Source organism: Corvus kubaryi, unplaced genomic scaffold, assembly GCF_017639235.1.
Source record: "Corvus kubaryi isolate FWS band 111438036 unplaced genomic scaffold, C.kubaryi_AGA036_p1.0 137, whole genome shotgun sequence".
In the NCBI taxonomy this organism is placed as follows: domain Eukaryota; kingdom Metazoa; phylum Chordata; class Aves; order Passeriformes; family Corvidae; genus Corvus; species Corvus kubaryi.
The window spans coordinates 14,745,790-14,766,995 of record NW_024580671.1 but is presented as its reverse complement, the minus strand read 5'-3'; the positions used below and the strand labels follow the sequence as shown (position 1 = coordinate 14,766,995).

The 21,206-nt window shown below is 39.6% G+C and overlaps 1 protein-coding gene across 6 annotated transcripts in view; it reads left to right on the top strand.

Annotated features, from left to right (window-relative positions):
- Positions 1 to 21,206, top strand: part of PDZRN4 (PDZ domain containing ring finger 4) — a 268,515-nt gene that overhangs the window by 148,317 nt on the left and 98,992 nt on the right. The window contains exon 1 of one of the 6 annotated variants that reach the window (XM_042017975.1): positions 19,518 to 19,755. The exons of the other annotated variants lie outside the window; for them this stretch is intronic. Within the exon in view, the coding sequence (XP_041873909.1) occupies positions 19,687 to 19,755 (69 nt within the window). The 5' untranslated portion in view covers positions 19,518 to 19,686. Of the gene's footprint in view, positions 1 to 19,517; positions 19,756 to 21,206 lie in introns of those variants that run through there. 6 annotated transcript variants of the gene reach the window in all.

Sequence of the window (21,206 nt, the reverse complement as noted above, 5' to 3'; positions counted from 1 at the left end):
TACAGAGCCTGTAAGTATTTGGAAGGATTTTCTGTCAGGATACCCTGATGAGCAGCTTGCCACAGTTCTCTTTAACTGTAGCAAAAATTGCTGGAGCCGATCCCCTACTTTCTGGGACACTGACTATGGGCTGCCTGCACTGACTTCAGTTAAAGCTACTCGGTCAATTTGTTATGTTAAGTTTCATTTCAATGCTGTACTCTCTTACACTATTTTTGTAGCATAAATCAATAAAGCAGTGATTGTTTCCCTGGAGATCCCACAAATAAGAAATATACCTATATCAAGGCTTCACAGTTTTTGCTCTTTTCCAGTTTCTTTTTTTTTCTTTAACCACAGTTTGAGCCTTCTCTTTTGGCAAACAGTGTATAAAGGCAGTAAAAAACCCAAAATGAATGCCCTCACCACCCCTCTCCCCCTCCAAAATACTGGTCTTTTTTTTAATAGGGACTTGCTTCCACCTTGAAGTCTTTCAGATATTTTTTCATTATAGGAGAATTTGTAGTAGATAAGGAATTCTCGGTAAGAATTGAAAGATTTAAGAAAGAGTTGGCTGCTTATGATAAGGTGGAGAACTCATATCTTGTTCCTAGAACAAGTTCACTGAAATCAGTGATAGCTTATGTTTGTCTCTGTTACTCGTCACTATACATCAATCTTAAAGTAGCCAAAGCTCTTTGATTCTCATTCAGGAGAACATATGCAGTCTCCAAGTCCACTCCATCCTTGGCATCTTTGCTGACACTGCCAACAATGTTACTGAAAAAAGTGGTGTGATTTTAATGATGCAAACCCCTGCCCAGTAGGAACTTGACTGAAACTGCCAGCTTTTTTCAGAAGTCAAACCTGTGACCTGCAGGTGAGGGGCTTTGTATCCATCACCTGTGCCTTGAACCATCTAGTCATTTAAATGTCTTCAGAAGGGACATGTTTTGACAGTTTGGTTGAAAAGAGGGAAGGGAAAGGATTTTAAACAAAAACTCATAATTTTTTTTTTCCTACTGATAATTACATGCATTTGGTACTGGTTTTGTGTTTCATGAGAAATTTGAGAAAATCCAGATGACATGAATTATGTCTATGGGCCAGGCAGGTCCTCAGAATTACATCACCATGGTACTCGGAGGCAATGCAGTATTATGCCATTGGATCTGTCCTTTTCAGCTTAGTCTTCACATATTTGAATGTCTCTCTCTGTGTAAAAAGAAGAGTGTATTGACATAAGGTCTTTGTTTTGTATAGATCCTGAATCTGCAGTTTTGTAGCAGCTTTCCAGTCCCTATAGTGCATTTAACTTAGATTTGACAAAACCACAGAATGGTTTTGTAATGGATATTATCTGTGCTCCTGGTCCCTGGAATGCCTTTTAGATGGGCTAATATCAGCAAAATTTTAGTGGGTAGTCAGGGAATTATATAGAAAACATGTAATTGGACTTCATGAGAAATTGTTGACTAATACCCTTCTGATGGTACCTTGGAATCATCTATGGCTGAGTAATCTCTGTAAAGTGATTTGCATCACAGCCGAGTTAGCATCAAGGGTATACTTTGGACAGAAGGCACACTTTAGAAATTAGGATCTCCATTTTTTTTTTTCCATGTGAAAATACATTACATATGCTCCCTGTTTTTCTCAGGGACTATCACAGAGCCCTAAAACATTTACAGCTTTGCTTATGCTAGAAGGAGGGTATGAGAGGAGAGAAAATATGACAGTGGGGGCCGATGGCAGCGTGAAGCTGCAGCTTTCCATGTGCTTTCAGTGCCTTGTTTATTGCTTTGTGCAGCACAGCCTAGATGAGGCTCATCAAGCGCCAGCTCTAATTGAAGATGTCTTATAAAAGTGCTGCTATGAGCAGATGTGGCTGTACCAGGAATATTTTTTTTAATGCACTTACGAATATTTTAAGACCTAAAGTATTTCTAGACAGAAGCAAGTTAGTTGTCACAGGCTGAATATTTCAGCTTCATCGCAGACACATATCTCAGTTTTCTCACTCCATAACTAGTCCTCAGTCTCTCCTGGGAATCTGGTCAGTACGTGCCCCCATTAATGCTGTGTGCTTTAATGGTTTTTAGTTGTTCTTTTCCATCCTGACAGAAACGACACCTTTTGGGATAGATTTTTAATGGAGATTGGAAGAAAAAACCTCTCATTTTTTAAGGATATTGGGTAATATCTGTGCACATTTTTAACTTATATTTTGACAATGGGGCCTGCTTCCGGCTTTCCCAGGTGTACTTTTCCACCATCTGCCAAGGTAACTTGATGCCTATTGAAAATATCTGTAGATTTCATAACTCTTTTCCTACCCACCTATCACAGCTCAAGCTATGGCAGCTGGGATGTTGCTCATCTACACTCAGCATGGAAAGAAATACAGCAAAATTCATTGTGAGCTGGGACAGAGTGAAAAAGGGTGGTAACTGTGTGTGGTGAAGAGTAGTTACCAGCCTGGGCAGCAAAGCCCAAGCACATGAGCCTTTCTGGCTGCAGCTGTATGGTAGTTCGCTGCAACCAGCCAGAGCCTTTCATGCTGTTCTTCAGTAATTCTTTCTCCTGTCATTGTCTTTCTGGAAAACCGACCAGTGAATTAAAATGTGGGTGAGTCAGTTTAAGTGAAATAACCTGTTATTGCATGTAGTTTTGGATTTGTGAAACAGCTTTCTTTGGGAGTCAGAAGGTCAAAAGAGAGGCATTTTCTGGAATGATCAGAAAGGTTGAGCAAATATGACAGCACTTGGTGTCAGTGGTTAGCTGGGTTTTATTTTAAAGTGTTCAGACTATGTCCTGCTAGTAGAGAAAGGGCTTTAAAAAAAGCCTTTCATGGCTTGAAAGTGAAGAAATTATTTAACTTGTAACTGTGCAAGGCAATGGGTGATTTGTGAGCATGATTCCTCCTAGGCTTTCAGTTGTGTGTCCTGATGCAGAACTTGTGTTACCAGTGGATTCAGCACTGTCAGACATAATATTTTATCTTAGGAGAATAGACATTATCTTAGGCAAAAGTGTGATGTCCCATCATGGGCAGGGTGCTCTTTTGAAGGACTAAAGGCTGGCAGTAATGCCTTATCTTGGCTGGTGTTGGAGCTGCCAACTGGAGGCACAGGCTGGGGAGGCTTTGAGGAGATGCTGGATAAAACCAGGGAGGATAAGGTAGGAAGCAAGGAGTTCTTTTGTAGCTGAATTCTGAGCGAAGACTTCTTTGTCATAAGCGCTGTCAAACAGCCTCGTTGCCACGGCAACACTGGCTGGATAACCCATTTGGGAAAATACTTGTAGGACCTAACACTCTATCATCTGTCATTCAATAATATCATGTTCATAATAACTAGGAAATCAATGGCCATCCTCCGAGACAGTTTGCTGAAAGGGTAAGTGCTCTGCAGCCAGAGCGCAGCCCAGGCTGCTCCCAGCTCACTGGGAGGCTCACGCTGGCCATGGAGTGTGGGCTCACGTGGACCTGCTCAGAGATTGAGGTTTGTGATCTAATTAGACTGTGCTGTTGACACCCATAAGAGAGAGAAGAAAATGGCAGATAAAGCAGTTCAAGTAATGTGAGGAAACAAAGGTTTAAGTAGAATTATTTTTTCATATTTTAAAATACCAAGGAAAACTATGTGCTCAAGTTATCACATGGCCAGCATGAACAAATTCTGTAACTTAAAGGCATTTTTTTCTTATCTTGGCTTTCTAATTAAAGTGCTTATCATCATAAAGGCTGTGTTACCTGTATGCTATGTATTGAATATAAAGCAATCACGGAACAGTAATTAAAATTCTTAAACATGCACCCATTGACTTTACATACAATTAGTTTGCTGCAGTGTGCCATTCATTAATAACACAGGTTCTCAGAACTGAGACCTTGGTTGGCTTTGCAGGGAAAGATGTGTTTAGTAATTATTTTGGCAGTGTTTATCTGTTTTGAAAAAATGTGCTAATATATATCTCTGGAAAGTAATTCTGTAAATAAAAAAACATCTTAAATTGAAGCTTAGGGAGAGAGGGTAAGTCCTTGCTGATAGGAGTATTACAGACATGAATAAAAGGTAATTCTTATCCCTCTATTAACAGTATTTGAATGATGCTTATTCTCATAATTCACAACAGGAGTTTCCTTTTCCTTTTAAAAATTCTTGTGGAACACAAAGATAAGGTGGCTCTTTTCCAGCTGACTGTTTCAGCACGTCCTTGGTCCAGTTAGTACACAGCACAGGGCAGATGCATGCAGGGCCACAGGCTGAAGCTTTAGGTAGTTTGTGCTGGGGAATGTGGTGAATAATCAGGTCAATTTTTATGGGTTTCTGAGAAAACCACATGCCTTTTGAAGGGAGATTTGTGGATCATTTTGCAAATGTAGTACTCAGTAATTATGTGAAGTGATACCTTAGGTATTAGCATGGGAAATGAGAAGGCTCACTGTCCTTCTTGTTTCATACCCAGAGGTCAAAACTGTGAGTATTCAGGCTGGTGACTCCAAACTCTTCATTATTTGATGGCCTACTATGGTTTCTTGAGGTAAGCGCTTGCTCTCAGCTTTTGAAAACTTGTTTGATTACAGCACATTCAGTTACAGGCTCAGTGTGTGTTCTCTGAGAAGACACTTTCAGTTGTTCAAATCATCTGGAATACTTGCAGGTCCTAATTCCTGGCTCTGACTTTTTCTAGTTAAGTCTCTAAAATCATCCACTTGCTACTTAAGTTTAGATTGGCTTGGATTCTAGTAATATGTCAGGTTGGAAAAAAATTTCCTGGAATAGATCTGTTTGGGAGAAGAGGCCTGTTTCTTTCACATTCTGCAACACACTGGATTCAGAAAAGAAGACAGAGGTTCAGGAGGTTGCTGGTCACTACCTATCTGTTGAGAAACCCAGAACTCAGTTTTAGGGGGGAGGAGGAGTCAAGATTTCATTGTGAGGGACCTGATGAAGAAGAAATCCCTGAAGAAAATAGATTTATGGAGATACATGAATGAGATCCCACAAGAAGTTTGGCATAGAAAAAAAAGAGAATAGTTATCCCCAAGTTAAAGAGCTTCATAAAGAGCAGAAGAGACATGCAAGGGAAAGAATGTTACGCTCTTCTTTAAAAAAAAAAAATAAGTAAAGATAAGTTAAAAAAAAAGAAGAAAGTTAAGGTAAGGGCTATGGAAGCAGGGACAATGATAGGAGAGAGTGAAAGATGAGCTTTTAATGTCTGAGTCTCTCGTGATTAAGGTGAACACTTTGAATAGGAAGTGATTAAAAATACGTTATCTCAGCAAAACTGCTCAAAATTGAAATATTCAATCAACAGCAGGCAGGATTGACAATGGCCAAGCTGCAATGTGGCTCAACCTTTCTTTGACTTCATGTGGAAAAACAATCTGGTCTATATGGAGAAGGCATTAAAGGAGTCAGCAATAGACCCACCATTGAACAGAACTGAGAAACTGTCCTTGAGAAAAATACATCCAGATAACAAGCTAAGAAAGAGTTAGAGCAGATGGCTGGAGAGGAAACAAGTAGGTGCCTGAAGTGGTACAAGTAACTTTCCATACCAGGTTCACACAGGAATCCTTCTAGATGCCGTTTTTGTATAAGAAGTAATCTTCTCTCCTATGTGACAAAATGACAAAGCCTTATTTCTTCATGAGCGTGTCTGCTGGGTACCTCCAGTGTGGGCACTGCCAGGGCAATGCCCTCACAGCCTCAGCAATTACCTCCCTTCACACCTGGGCATTTGACAAGGGAAAGGCTGGTTTCTGTGGACAAATGAACCTGTTCTGCTGTGTCACTAGTTGGCAACTTTTATTCAGATTATTAAACAAATGTAGGGAAGCGTTAAGAACATTCATTTCTTTGCCTTTCTGAAAGGAATTGGCAGCTTCCATGACTTCCTATGGGGATTCTCATATTTACATTGTTTAGACTTGAAGGAGAGTGTTAGAGATATGGATAAATATAACATTTATTGGTGAGGTCTTGTGCTTTCCCCCAGCATTTGTCAGTAACTGCAATTTTCTGTCACCCTCTGGAAGATGGAAAGGAAAAGAATTTCAAGAGCACCAAGGGAACACAAAAAGTGACTACCTCTTCCATACTTAATGTGAGTGGATAAATACACGACATTAGTTTCCAGTGCTGGCACTCACTTCAGCTGTGCAAGTCCTCCTTCCCACCCCTCCTTCCCCTCCTCTTCTAACAGAAGAGGAAAGCCAGGAGGAAGTAGTAACATGGCATTCCCTGTGTGTTGCAAAGGAAGAATATTGCCTCCCCTGGTGCTGCTTTGATGAATCTGTGTTTAGTCAGAGGTTAGATCAGTAAAGCTTGCACTGGAGAGTGTGAAATAGCATTGATCAGACTGACTTCTGAAGCACGGTGAAAGACAAAAAGAGTCAAATAAACCAGGCATCCTGGTTTATTTTGCTGAGCACAGGGAAAGCAGGTGTGTAGCTGTTGCTTGTTGTAATACCCAAGCTGGCACTGTTGTGGGGAGCAGCCCGTGGGGCACGTGTGGCTGAGCCCAGGCTGTGCCGAAGGCTTCAGTGGCCTCTCCCATCTGCCAGCCACAGGCAGCCTGAGGAGGGCTCCTCTCCTCTCCTTCACAGCCTTCTGCCTGCCAGAGGGGTTATTTTAGAGTTCAGCTCTTGAGAGGATGCAGAGGAGGGGTAATGCTGGGGAAGTTTTGAAGCCAAGGGTAAAGGGAAATAAAGTAGAGAAAGCTGTGAAGGAGCAGGATGTGATGGACAAAAGCAGTGCACATCAGCAGGGACCTTTTTTGGATGAATTGGGAGATAAATGCAGAGTTGTGGCAAGGCACAGAATTTATGTGGGGTGTAGGAAAAAGGAAATGCAGAGCAGAATATGCAAAATTAAAATCTCACCATACAGTAAAGGAAGGAAAGGAAAAAATGTGATAAAACTGCATAGGTTTGTGTTGCTGGCTGGAAGCTGATATGAATTTTATATGTGTTCATTGCAGCTTATTGTAAGAGCTCCCCTCAAAGAGTTTTTTGTTCAAGATCAGGTTTCATATCATACTGGTTTTGTTTCTTTGCAATGTATGTAAATATCTAAAAATGATTTTGTTATCCCAAACAGTTCATTAGATGCCATCCTCTGGTGTGTGTGCCATCACCTGCCTGGTGCTGGGCAGCTCCCTCATGATGGGGTTTCTTGGTACTTTCTGTACTCGTACTGAATTTTGAAAATTATTTGTCGTATTTCAGTGTTATACGTTGCTAGATTTCTTCATTGTTTACACATTGTAAAATGGTGATAGCTTTTCCTGACTTTATGAGGTACTTTGATACCTCTGTATGAAAAATTCTGTGTGAAACTTGACTTCTGTTGTTATGTAAGTAGTTTACTGCCAGGGGTCTTTTTGGTACAAGTTAAATTTAACTATTTTGAAATCATCTGTTTTACTTGCATAGAATTGTTTGTTCTTCTGCTTGTATCTGGAGGAATAAAAAGTATTTTCAAACAGAAAATAGACCTTTACATAAATTGGTGTCATCTTCACCAACAGTACAGAGAGGGTTAAGACAAACTGGGTGAGGATAGCAGTTTTTCAAGTTTTTTGCTTCTCATCCTTGTTTTATCACTTAACTTGCCATTAGGATAGCACGTGTTCAGAAAAGCACCTAAATTATTAATTTTGTTAGTTGAATTGTAACCTTTTGCAAAATGCTTATATGATGAACTACAGGAGGCAGTAAAAAGATGACACAAGTGCCTTCTGCAGTCCTTCCTAGACATAGAGAAACTTGAGCACTTCCCATGGTGATTTTGATGTGGTCATAGCTGGATCTGCTGGTGATCAATACATGTATGCCATAACTTAAAAGAAAAAAGACACTCTGTAATCACAGAAATTAACAGCGAAACAAGAGTTTTTGGTTATCTGACACATCCTCTGAGGTCAGTGAGAACACAGCTTTGTCTATGAGTTTTGTTAAAAAAGCTGGGAGAAGCTAATCTAATTTGAATTTCTGGTGGGTTTCTGGGAGGAGTAATCAGTGAAGCTGTCAGCTGGCTTACTGCATAAGACTCATGTAGTTTTTTGCAGCAAGGGTGAGCCTGTCCTGATGTAGGCTCTGAACACTTTGTGTCAGGGATGTACTCTCTCCAGTGTTTGGTCTCTACGCAGGAGAGCTCTGGGTGCATTGTTATGTCTTGTTAACAGAAATAGCTGCAATGGGTGCTTTACTAAATCTCACTGGGGTTTGCTCCATTTCTTTAAATGTATCACCGATTTTCTGCCTTAGGAGTTCCAAACACAATTTTGGATGAGAAGTATGCTGAAATAATGTTAGTTTGGGGTTTTTTCCTATAATTTTAATTTCAACCAAAAGTGGGAATTTTTCTGAAAAAACCTTAGTTCTTACATGACAACCCATTTCTGAGGAATGTATAACATCCAAAATTTTGGGTAGCTAAAATACATGCATTTCAGTTCAGATTTCTAGCTTGAGGCAGGGCTCTTGTTATCCCTGAGCTGACAATGTTGTTGCTCACTGCATGAGTTTCCTAATTTATTTGACCATCGCTATCAGATCCCTAAAGCATTGCAATAAATCCCTGACACATCTGCTGAAGGGGCAAAGAACAACCTTAGGGCTTCTGGCTAGTCACTCCAGTGACAGGGTGAGGACACTCTCAAAGGCAGTAACTTTTGAAGGAAATCACAGTGGGACAGAGAAATACGTTATGTCATATGCAGATGGTGTTTAACGACAGAAAATTTTTTGTCTTTTGCTAGAAGCCATTGACTCAGAAGACTTGTGATTCAGGTGCTGGGGAAGGAAAGACATTGCTTGCCATAGCAACCTTAACATCACCTTACAGTATGTCTGTCAGTTGTGCTAGGGCTAATTTGTCATGTAAAGTGTATGCTATGTATGTCACATTTTGCTGTCTGTTCATTTGTTTTGATAATCAAGATCTTGACAGATTTGTCCCACATGGTAGGATTTATAGTAAGGATTTTCTTATCACTGAATTAAGTTGATACACATAATCCTAGTGTCCTGCACAAGAACTGAATAGAAATGAAACATATTCAGACTAGATGCTAAGGTCTTGCAGAAAAAGCACTCACCCTTCCCCAATCAGTTATTCTCCTTGATTTTTTTTCCCTTTTTTTTTTTTTCCATTCTTTCCTGTGATTTGTTTCAGTTCTTTGCAGGAGGAACCATAGACAAGAGAACAGACATTGACTTTGAGAAGGTTAAATATTTCCTCTTCTATTAAAAGACCTTTCTTTTTCATAAGATGCAAAGTTTAATTCTGTAAAAAACACACGTGAGTTTTGAATATACACTGCTTTTGCCTCCAGTGTGAACTCTCACATACATGCTGCCTGTAATTTGAAGTTTGATAAGCAAATTCCTTTTTCAGAGATGTTACTTCCTCCCCTGTAGTAAATGAAAGCGTCACATTCTTGTCTCTGAAGACAATGAGTCGAAAATACGGGGTCTCACTTCTTATGGGCAAATACAAATGTGAACAGATTTAGCCACAGGAGTTGCCTACCTGGCCTGAGGCCCCTTGTTCTTCTTTTGAAATTAAATGGTTCAGTAGTACAGAAATTGGCTCTGGAGTATTGAGATTACATTTCTCCATTTTTATATTGCAGCAGGCTGCTTTAGTCTGGGCAGGCAAGTTGATGGATAGGTGTGGGGACACAGGGAAGGTATGTGTCTGCCTGTGAGCATCTTTAAACTCTTACAAATATAAGTACAAGAACTGCGTTACTGAAGGAGCTGAGAAAGACTGTACAAGTGGTCTTGAACATTTTGAGAAAGATAACTGTCTTGGTTTTGGAGACAAAACTTCAGGAGGAAAGGGCCTCCCCTTTTCCTCCACGAATAAGACAATAAGAAGTGAAAGTGGGAAAAAGAAGCCAAACTATTTATTAACACCAAACAAACCAGGGTAGAACAGGATAAAAAAAACCTCAAAATACAACAAATTCCCAGAGAGGGAACAGACACACGGGCTTGGACCAGCCGGGGCCACTCTGCAGGCCTGCCAGGGCCACCCGCAGGCTCCCCGGACTGGAGAGGAAGGAAGGGGAAGGAAAGGGAAAAAAGAGCAAGAACAAACCCAACAGAACCTTTCCCCAGCTAGCTGGAACACAAAGGAAACCCAAAAAGCAGCACAGTGCTCCCGGCGCACTCCCTCCCCAGCCCTGCCCAGAGCCTGGAGCCCTTGGGCTGAGCCGTTCACCTGCCCCCTCCGGTCCCTGGCTCCGGCCCCGGGTCCCTCTTACAGGCACAGCGTCCTCGGGCATTGAGCGGATGGGTGAGGAATAAAGCGGCTTCATAATGTCAGCCCAGGACAATAACTCCAGACAGTGTCTCCTAAAATATCTATCCTGCAAAGATATAATTTTATTTCACTATTTTTAAGAAATAGCACTGTTTGCTTTTGGTAATGTATAAGGGTACCAAGCACACTTACCACACTGTTGGACAAAGCACGGTGGCTGTTGCCTAGCAAGGAAAGTTTAGATAAACCACAGAATCACAGACTGCTTTGGGTTAGAAGGGACCCTTAAAGATATTGCTTTTCCCAGCACTAGTATTGGAGAGAACATCAGTGGAGAATTACAAAGCAAAGATCTTTGGAACAGGAGATTTTGTTTTGTTTCTCACCACATTTCTCTGGTCTAGAGTCTGCTTTATCTTTATTTATGACTGATATTGACAACCAAAATACATTAGGTTGCTTGGGCATGTATTTCAAGAAGGGCATATTTTGCAATCCAAAACTCAAAACATCTGGAAGAGCCTGTTTTCACTGTGTGAAAGTTTAATTGGGAAGGATTTTCATCCCAGATGAATTGCACTGGTGTTGCTACTATTTCATCTATTGATACTCATCAGTGAAGAAGGGTGCTAAGCTGCTCTTCTTCAGAACACAGTGATGGTTTTTATCTGCTTCAGTCTTGGTAAAATAAATGAGACCATTGCCTCTACAGTTCCAGCTTCCCACCTGAAGGTTTCTTTTAAGTGATCTTGATGTTTGTATTGTTTCATTCATATTTTTTAACATAAAAGCATTTAGCATGTTTTTATGCTAAATACAAGTTAAGTGCTTCACTGTAATTTGCACCATTCTTTAACTGTAATGTGATTGAATTATTTTCCTCTGCTGTACATTATCCTTTGGCAATTTTAGGAGGCTATGTTCAAAAAGAGTTTTTAATGCCTCTGTCCAGGGAGCTCAGTCAATCCAGGAGTCCTGCCAAGCTGCAGTAAGGCTGAAGCAGGATGCAGGGGTAGCAGCAGCTGAACAGAGGGTGAGTGTCAGTGGTGTCCCTGTGGCCGGGCAGCGAGGGCTGGGTGGGCACCCGCCCCTGCAAACCGCTGATGTGTGACAAATCTCCCTTCTGAAGCTGACAAGATCTTCGTTTTGGCTTTTTATTCCAGGAAAAAAGAGAGGGGTTCAGACTAAGGATCTGAAATTTTGTTCAGAGATAAAGCAGGATTTGCTATGCTAATTTCTTTTCCACAGAACATCAAAATAGAAGGAAAAGATGTGTCATTAATCAGATTTCATTTGTCTCCATCTATGTAGCTCTGCAGGATTTTTGTAACTTTTTCTACATTTTTCATCCTAACTCCTTATATCTGAGTTCAGACCTGAAATTTCTGTTTCTTGATGGGCGAGTGTTGCAGGGATCTTAGCTTTGGAAGGGCACACGGGCAAGACTGAGCTCTGGTGTGCTGCAAGGGCTCAGGGCACCCTGACACGGGTGGGGTGGCTGGCATGGGGCCGGGACCAGGCTGTGCCCAGGCAACCTGCTGGGTCAGCATCCAGCAGAAAGACCCCTGCACCTCTCTGACAGCTGCCACAGTAATCAAACACCAGCAATTTTCAGGCAGAGACACATCTAATGACATTAATTTTCTTCTAGAGCAGACGGTACGGTAACTAAAGCCAGGTTGATTGGGCTTTACTGGGATATTTACCTAATGATCTCCTAGAAAGCAGGTACACTGGCAGTGATTTTAAGCTTTAGAAAGCCCAAAGAGTGTACAAAGTAAACCTTTGATGCTGTGGGGATTTTAAAGGAGAGGAAGCTACATTAGTTTTAGATCGTTACAAAACATTTGCTGACGACAACAGAATTAATGGTGCTTTTATGGTGGTCAGTTACTGACTGCCAACAAACAGAGTTGATTTCAGTTCACATTGTTATTTTAAATCAAGCTAGCTAGTCTAAACCAAACTCAGGTAGTCTGACTAGCTGACAGAGTTGAGAGTAGTGTGGGCAGTTCCTCCTGCAGCATTGTGTGGTGTTCTCCTGCATCCATCATTCTATCAGGTGTGTGTTGGGAGCCAGGTTTGAGATTCAATCACATTCACCACCTAATGCTATCTTTAGGGTGGTGAAGTCATGATTAGTTACATGTAAGTATCCAAGTCCCCTCTGCCTAACTACTTTAAAGACATAGGTCATACCTGTGTTACAAAATTATTTTTTACTATAGTAATGTTGACTTCTGACAGTTATATTACAACATCTTTATACTTTGGCAGAGGAGAAAAGCAGCTGCTTTTATGGCCTGATTCAGTACAGTTCTCCACTCAAGGCTATGGAAACTTCCCTAATCCTGTTGTGTTCTTCTAGGGCACAGTAGGCCATTTATATGGGGCAAGACAGAATTATCTATTTTATTGCTGTATCCCTCAACAGTTTTTCCAGATTGTCACTTCTGTGAGCTTTGAAAGCGAATGGTGGCGTGTCCATATTGGTAAATGTGTCTCTGTACTGGTAGTGCCATATTCATGACAAACTGTTCTTTTCAGCATCTTCACTTTTGAAATATTCGGGTGTACCAAAACTACTCTTGCAGATTTATCCAACTAATGGTACTTGCACTCAAAGGGACTCTTAGCAAGGGACTTCTCATGAGTAATGAATAATTTTTCATTTTGTATTTCTATACCAATTACCGGTATAAAACTTAAAACTTTTAATTGAGAAAACACACAAGACATGATAATTACATTTGAGTGCTGGAGACTGCAAGGGTGGCCACAGCAGAACTTGGATGGGTGTAACAGCCCTCCATAATACGTTCTTTGAAAAGCTCTGTAAAGCCTTAAAAGGCTTATTGAATTGATGCCCTTGCAAGACTGGTGTTACTTATTTTATAAGAATGTAAAAAGGAAGAGCTTTTCTAATGACACAGGTATCAGAGGAAAGAACAGAGCCAAGGAGTTTCTCACCACTGCTCTCATCCTCTGAACCAGTTCCTGCTGCTTCAGCACTTGAATTAGTTTTGTACTGTGAGTTCAGTTTCTCATTGAGGCTCTTCATTGATATTTACCGTTGTTTGATCTGGGACTGAAATGGCATATCTCAGATCCAAATGGTCTTTATTTCTTTTTTTTTTTAAGCAGATATAGCTTGAAAGCTTTGAAACCAATTAGGACAGCAATAAAATGTACTTTTATAAATGTGTTTGAAGTGTGTTTGAAGTTCAAAGTCATCATGTGATCATTAATGCTGTTGGACTCTATGTTGTATTAGCAGCTAACATTAGCTAAGGAACTTCCAGGTAAGTACATATTGTAGGTTTTTGTGCAAGAACCGGTAAATTTGGAGCTTTAGAATTGAAAGAGTAAAGGGATCATATTGCCAGTATAAGATTTCTGGAGAGGCAAATAATAAACATGGGCAAGCTATCAGCAAAGGGTTGCATGGAGGGAAATCTCAGAGCTGTTCTGTCTCTCATAGCTCCCAGGAGTTGGTGAATTATGGACTTCCTAGGCAGGTAGATGACTAGTGAATGATCTGTTATAAATAAAGGTCTAATACCTTTTGGAACTCTATTCTGCTTTTTGCTTCCTTTGAGTTTTGGTAATGCATTCCACTGTCAAATTACTCGGAAAAAAAATTCCAGGCTTCCTTTTGTTGTTTTAAATGTATCATCGGATCATTTTATTGTGTAATGTGAGAAGGAATGCCTTCTGTATCAGGAGAATAAATATAGATTTGGATGAAAGATGCAGGGAAAGTGAACTATTACATATCTGTATTTCTCATTTGTGCTTCATAGCTCTTCCATTTTCTTTAGATGATTTAGAGATGGAAAGACCAGGACTGCTGGCTGTATTCAAATATGGATATTTCTGGTGTTTCTGCAGTTTCAATGGTTCCTGCTCCATTGTTAGTCTTTTCCTCAGGCAATTTGAGGAAACTATCCACAACTCCAAACCTATTTTCTGAGTAGATATAATTACTTTAAAGACCATGACTCTGAATATTTTAGCAATGTTCCCTAAGTGCATTATTTAATGTTTATTGACATGGGACTTCACATCTAGATTTATCTATAATCAGAGTTTTTCCCCACAACTTTGTTCATACACGTTAGGTTTGGCCATCCTGATTAATCCCTGTTTCCTTTAAATCATTTCAAGATTATTTATGAATAATTATACTCTGTATACTCCATAGTGTTACAACTATCTAGTGCAGTTAAGAGCCATCAGCCTGATTTCACATGATCATATTATTTTTAAAAAGTGAAGTTGTGTGGGATAGTTTCCTGATATGGTTTAAAAACAGTGAAGTTGTGTGAGATGGTTTCCTTATAACTAACTGATGAGATAGAGAAAGTCAAGAGAAAGTCAAGGTCCTTCTAGAATATGTTAACAAAGTCCTGACACCAACCTTTTTTTATTCCTAAGGCCTGAAAGTTCAGTATAGGCATCATTTGGTTTTTTGCGGTTCCCTAATGATTATGGCACCAGTTTAAGAGTGATAAGGAAGCTGCTCAGAGTAAAAACCTTGGGAAAGAATATCCTCGATGACACTGAGAAAGAAAAGAGAAAAAAAAACGTTTCTGAGCAGTCTGAAGTTTGGCTAGTAGACCTGTAAAAAGAATCGTACTTTGCCCAAAGAATGCTAGCCAGCTCATTCTCATTGGATTGATAGATAAATGGGTTAAAACAGAGAGGTGATTTTCTTTTTTTCCAGTGTAGAACAAAAGGAACAAGTAGATCTTGTAAACAATCGTGGCAGAGAGGATTCCTCATGTGCTTGCTTTCCATTTCTCTTTAGAAAGGTATTTGCATTTTGGACAAGGAATCCCATAGATCCCATGGGATCCCATAGATCCCATGTGAATTTAGTCATGCATGGGAAAAACAATAAATAGATATCAATAGACTGGACTTGTGTAATATGATGTTATGGGTGCCCCCTACCTTCCAGGAAGCATTTGAGCCCAATGGAAAATTCCACTTATGGAGCCCATTTGATTTACAGTCAGGCAGGCCTAAATAGTCTTAAGAGAAATTACAGTCCTCTTGGGAAATACAGAACACAGGAATTCCATGTCCTGCCTTTTCTCTTGCCACCCTTACTTTGCTGTGACTTTGACCAGTGCATGAAGTCTTGGTAGCTGTGGTAAAGGATAGGAGGTCAAACAAGTGTCTTTCCTAAATTAATGTTCCAGAGAATACTGCATTTTGTTCTAGACACAAATTCTTTCGTTTTTATGTTCATGCATTTTTAAGCATGCTCTGATGACTGTAGAAAACATACAGCATTTTTACTTTGAGTAAGATTTTAATGTATCTTGTAGGGAGTGTGGTGAGATTTTCCGGTTTATTATATTTGCAAAAATCCATTTTATTGAAGCCTAAGTCCCTTTCAATGACTTTGTACTTCCATAGTTTGCACCTTCATTTAGCCTACTGGTTAATATATACATTGCGTTATTTTAGAGCTCAAGCTGGCTAGCTTATATGCAAATTCTGAGTCTTTGAGTTACATTTAATGAAGATTTTTAAGTTTTTCTCTGCATTCATAGGTCTGGAAAATTCCTTGTTTTTCTAATATGCAAACTGACTGATGCATATGATCACCTGATTCCAGCAGCTGAGGCTTTATGAAAAACATTAAATATCACAACGGACTAGAAGATCTACCCAGACTGAGGTTAAGCTTTATGAGTTCAAACCTTTGTTAAGAACAGTGAGGATATGCAAAAGCTTTCTCCAGCTCCATTTTTCTTATGATACTTTTGTTTTACAGCTATGAAGCCCTTAGACTATAAATTGCATTGCCATCTATTCCGTGAGCCAGATTTCTGGGAATTCCTTAAAATTTAGAGAGTAAATGCTGTAGGGTTGGTACATCAGGAGGAGAGTGTGAATTCAAGGGCTTGCAAAGAAAGCTTGGAATTCCACATATGCTTCACTGGGTTTCACCACTGAGTTTGAACCAACAGCTTCACTATCTTCACTTAAAATGAATGTTCTATTTTATTATGTGTCTTTTAGCTGTGTGATGAAGAAGTTATACAGAAGTGAGTGATCTTTAATTTGCAGTGTCATTGTCTTGAATTTTTTAAGCATGGGTGCTTATAATTAGGCATTGATATAGCTCAGTGAGGTAACTATATACCAAATGTAAGTCATCTCCTAGATATTTAAAATTAATTAGGGGACCTAAACAAGCACATATTGTTTGAAAGTGTTAACAAATTTTGTTGTAATTCTCTTAAACCTCATCCCTTTGCATTACTGATTGCTGGTTTCACTGTAAATTATTATTTTAATCTTTATGGTAAGATTAAATCGTAGGCAATGAACACAGAGAACTCCACAATTAAGAAAAGCATTGCATTATTGAAATATCTATGAATTACATATAAAATAAGAATGACCTGATTATGTTTTTGTACCTTTTTGATCCCTTTAGGTACAAAATGTTGGAGGGCAATAAAGATGAGAAAGTTGGAAAGAAAGAGATTGCTTTCTTCCCAGTATCAAATTCAACTTGACCAGAGCACATCACATCTTTCTTTTTAGTTAATACTTCCACCAAGTTTTGCCTTGAATGTCATTCCATGCTGCACAAAGTTTAGTCTTTTGACCACATGTAAGATCAAAGTTGCATATTTACATAGAGCTCAGGAATCTGGAAGTACACCTTTCCTTCTCAAATAAATCTATTCAGCCCTTCAGACTGTGCAGTGGTTGCAGAAGCAGAAGACAGAACCTTTTTACTCTGTATGAGCAGAGGGCAGGCACTTGATAAATTAATGGAGAAGCTTATGTTGTCTCCAGAGAAGTAAGCAAAAGAGCCAGAGAAGGAACAACAACAACAAAAATAGACACTGTAAGGGGAAACTGCTGAAAGCTTAACTGTAGCTTTCTATTGCTTATTTTGTCTATTGGTTTTTGTTGGTGTTGTTTGTTTCTTATATATGACTGGAATCCTGTAATAATATGTCCTTTTTTCCCCCCAATTTTTTAAGAACTAATTTTAAGAGAGTATCAAAAATATACCAGGGTTAATCATGTTTCCTTTCAAGAATGTAGTTTAGCTCTCAAACCGTGTGTGTGTCAGAGGAAGACGTTTCAGTGGAAGAAGAGAACACTTTCATCGAAAGATGGCAGGGTTGTCCTTGCATGACTGTTGTCTTGTTCATTGATCTGGCTTTCTTAAGTTCAAAATTTACACATCTGAGAATCTTTCTGCACCTCACAATACAGAAATCTTCAAAGATTGAGTTGATGTTTGCTACATGGGTTTAAACCTCTCAGCATGAATACCATTTCATGTGAGTGTGGAGGAGTAGAACAGAGGCTGATTCTTTCTAAAAATGATGAACCTGCCTCCATGGTTCATCTTTGAAATCCTTGGGCTTTGGAGGAAATTCGTAACCAAACCTACCTGCTCATGTTCTTCCGCCAAATAAAAATTAATCTTACTGTTCTGTTTCAGAACAGTGCTGGAAGCTGCTATGTGAAGAGCTTGCTCTCTTAATGGTCATTATTTGATTCTTCCTGACTCCACTGATTTATTAAAGGAGATGAAATTTAATTAAGATTTAGTCTCAACCTATTTGTAATTTACCTAGAGGTTCTAGCAAACTTTACTACTATGCAGAGTTTGCAGCAATGGTCCAGTTTTTCCTGTAGGTTTCTCTGCTTGGCTCTTATCCTGTCTATTAGGTAAAATTAGGGCCCAGAAAATCGGATTATTATATCCCAAGGGACTGAACTGATAAGCAGCACATGATTGTTGATTTGCTTGCTACCCGGTGTTGCTGGTGTTTGAGTTGCTGCTAGATGCAAAGCCAATTTGTTATCAATTAGTGCTCATTAGAATCATTTCCTGTTATCGATTTTAAATGTTTGACAAAGCACTTTTAGGAAACTGCACCCAAAAAAACCAGTAGCAGTACATCACTGCTTAGTAAATGCAACTCTTTAGGGCCCAGTGTCAATCTTAACTAATTGGTTTCATTGGTTTCCAAGTAATTATTTCTGCTTTGGATCCCACCTGATATCCTCTCCCGATTAAAAATGTTTTGACTTAAGCACTTGATACAGTTCTTTATGAGCAAAGTTGCTGAGAAAGTAAAGATAAAATAAAAGCAACTTCTGTTTTTTCCATCCTGTTTTGTTATGGCTTGGGCTTTTTATCTTGCATAACTACCATCAGATTACATGTTATACCATACAGGAATTAATGTCAGCCTTGAATTAAGTGTGATTTCCATTGGCCTTAATATTTAATGTCTGTTTAGTTTAATTTTAAATGCATCTTTTCCTTTATACACACATTGAAAATTGTGGCACCATTAAAATCTAATTTACAAATGGTAAAATTGAATATAATGACACATTAAAATAATAGCTTTGGTATCTGGGAGTCTGAGAGGGTGTATCTGTTGAGTTTCTGAGAAATTTGGCCTATAATTACTATTAATCTTATACAAGCAAGAAGGAAACTCAAATGTGAGATTATTAAATAAACAGTAAAATGTGTATATATATATATTTTTATACATATAAAAATATGTAAAAAGCACCAGGTCAGGCACAATTGCGTTTCCTGTGTCCTGGATATGCAGGATGAATTGTTATGGACCTATGCCTTTTATGAGTACAGTGAAATTTTGGCTAAATTTGGCAGTGTCAAAGCTGGAGCTATCGGTATAGCCATCTGGGTTAATTTTCTCTCCTTCCTTCTTTAGTTTAAATTTTTAGCAACATCAGCTCAGGTTTCACAAGTGCTCTCCTAAAATGCTTGCAAATATTTAAAATGTATTCTGTGATCCCTGTTGCACAAGGTGGAGACCTAACATAAGACTTGACTTGTGCCTTTCCCACCCCCATTAATGAATTAGTCTCACAATTACTGTAAAAATTGAGGCAAGTGTGGGTAATATCCATGCAGCTTAGTCTCTCTAACCTTAATAAACAGAGTTGGTATTGACACAAGTGGATTTTGTTTAACCACAGTACATTTGCTTCTTAATTAGTGAATATTCATCTGTCAGCAGCAGCAGCTATGACACCCCTCCCCGCTAACACGTTCTGTCATAAATAATCAATGAGAGGCTATTAATATTCATGAGTGGGAATCTGTGTAGTCATGTGCACTGATGCAGAGACAGGGGGAGTGTTGCCATGAACTGAGTCGAAACTCTGTGTGTGTATACGTGAGTGTAAGATAGTTAGGGAAAGGGAAGAAGAGCATGCTGCTACACACTGCCCTGCCTTGTGCTTCCAGCTAACAGTGGCGTGCCTGTGTGTCGGGGCTGGAGTGACTGATGAAAAACAGTAGACAAGTCTGGAGGGTGATTCCCCGTCAGTGCATTTGCCTTTCAGTGCTGGGGAAATTAGAGGCTTTGCTCTTGTGTTGCTTATTAGGATGGGCTGCAATCTGTGCACTTTTCAGAAGAGAGAGGAGCACTACAAACTGCTCTATGAAGTTTCACAGGTGAGTGCAGAGGATAATACCAGCATCTCCAGAGTAAAAATGTATGTGCTTTACAGAGAGTAAGTAGAGATGCTTTTGTTTTGCTTTGCCTTTTTTCTTTGCAAAATTGCTAGCAAAATTTTTGGGGGGATGTTGGTAATTATTGGTATTTTGGGTGCCTGTTGTTTTCTGCTCGTATGCCACTCCCCCTTCATATGACTTCCTGTGGGATTCTTTTAACATTTTTGTGCATCTTCTGCCAAGATGTCAGTCATGTAGCAGCAGTCTCGTTGAACCATATCAGTGATGTTTTAAGGGAGTCCTTGGCTTGGGTAATAAGACTGATTTCAGATAAACTGCACTGCTGCCTCTGCAAGCCTTAGGTCTGTGATCTCAGGTATTTTTAAGTTAAGGAACAAAGTTTCTATGGCATGTCTGTGCTGGCTGAGAAGTATGTTAAATTTTCAGATTAATTAATTAAAACTGAAATAATTCTGAAACATGTCACCTTTAAACAGGTGCTGAGTACAACAGGGTTCCATGGGTGAGATGTGCTGCTTGTTCATTCATTGTGTGTGCATTATTTCTGTATACTACTAGACAAAGATCATAATCCCATTTAGGTATTTTGGTGTCTCTTTCAGCATCCTAACAGTGTAGTGCACAGCAGAGTAGCAGTCTGCTGCTGCTGTGTTCCCAGCTCCCTGAGAATAAGATGAGAAAAGACGAAACAAGTACTTCCCATAATAGCCCATAATTTTTGCTCGGATCCTATTGAATCAGTATTTGATTTGCAGCTTTTTGTTTGTTTTTTTTCCTCTTGGCATAGCAGACTCACACATACTAAAGTTTAGTGCCTTTCAGCATCTGTTCTTTCCCTCTCTATAATTTGTTCTGGCTTTGACACATTGCTGTTGACAGAGGCTGAACACTGGCAGTTTTGGACTGCGCTGCTGCTGACAGGCAGTGCAGGGGAGAAAAAACAGCTTAGAATGTTGGTGGTCCATTGGCACAGCAGCAGCTAAGCGCCCAGTGCCGACTGCTTCCCTCCGAGTTCCTCCTGACGTGATTCACTTCACAGTGGGCTAATTACAAAGTGGATTCTCTACACATGAAGCAGCCTCCTCAGTTGTGGTGTTAATGCACATTTTCATGGTAATGTGATCAGAGCCTCATTAGCCAGTTTCCAGAATGATCCTCTGCATTAATTAAATATAAAAATGACTCTTTTTATCACCATAGAGGGAAAGAAGAAGATTAACATTGTTAATTACTACTGGGGGCCATACCTCTGCATCATTTTTTACCACAGAATCAGCAAGTGAATTCAATCCTAAAAGAGTGTCCGTTTGCAGGTAACATGCCCATTGCCTTGCCTGGTGAATATGGTCTCTAGGTGGAACACTTCCCTTTAGTTCAATATTTAGTCGTAACCCCATCATCATTTTTTCTTACAGCAATAGCATAGGGAA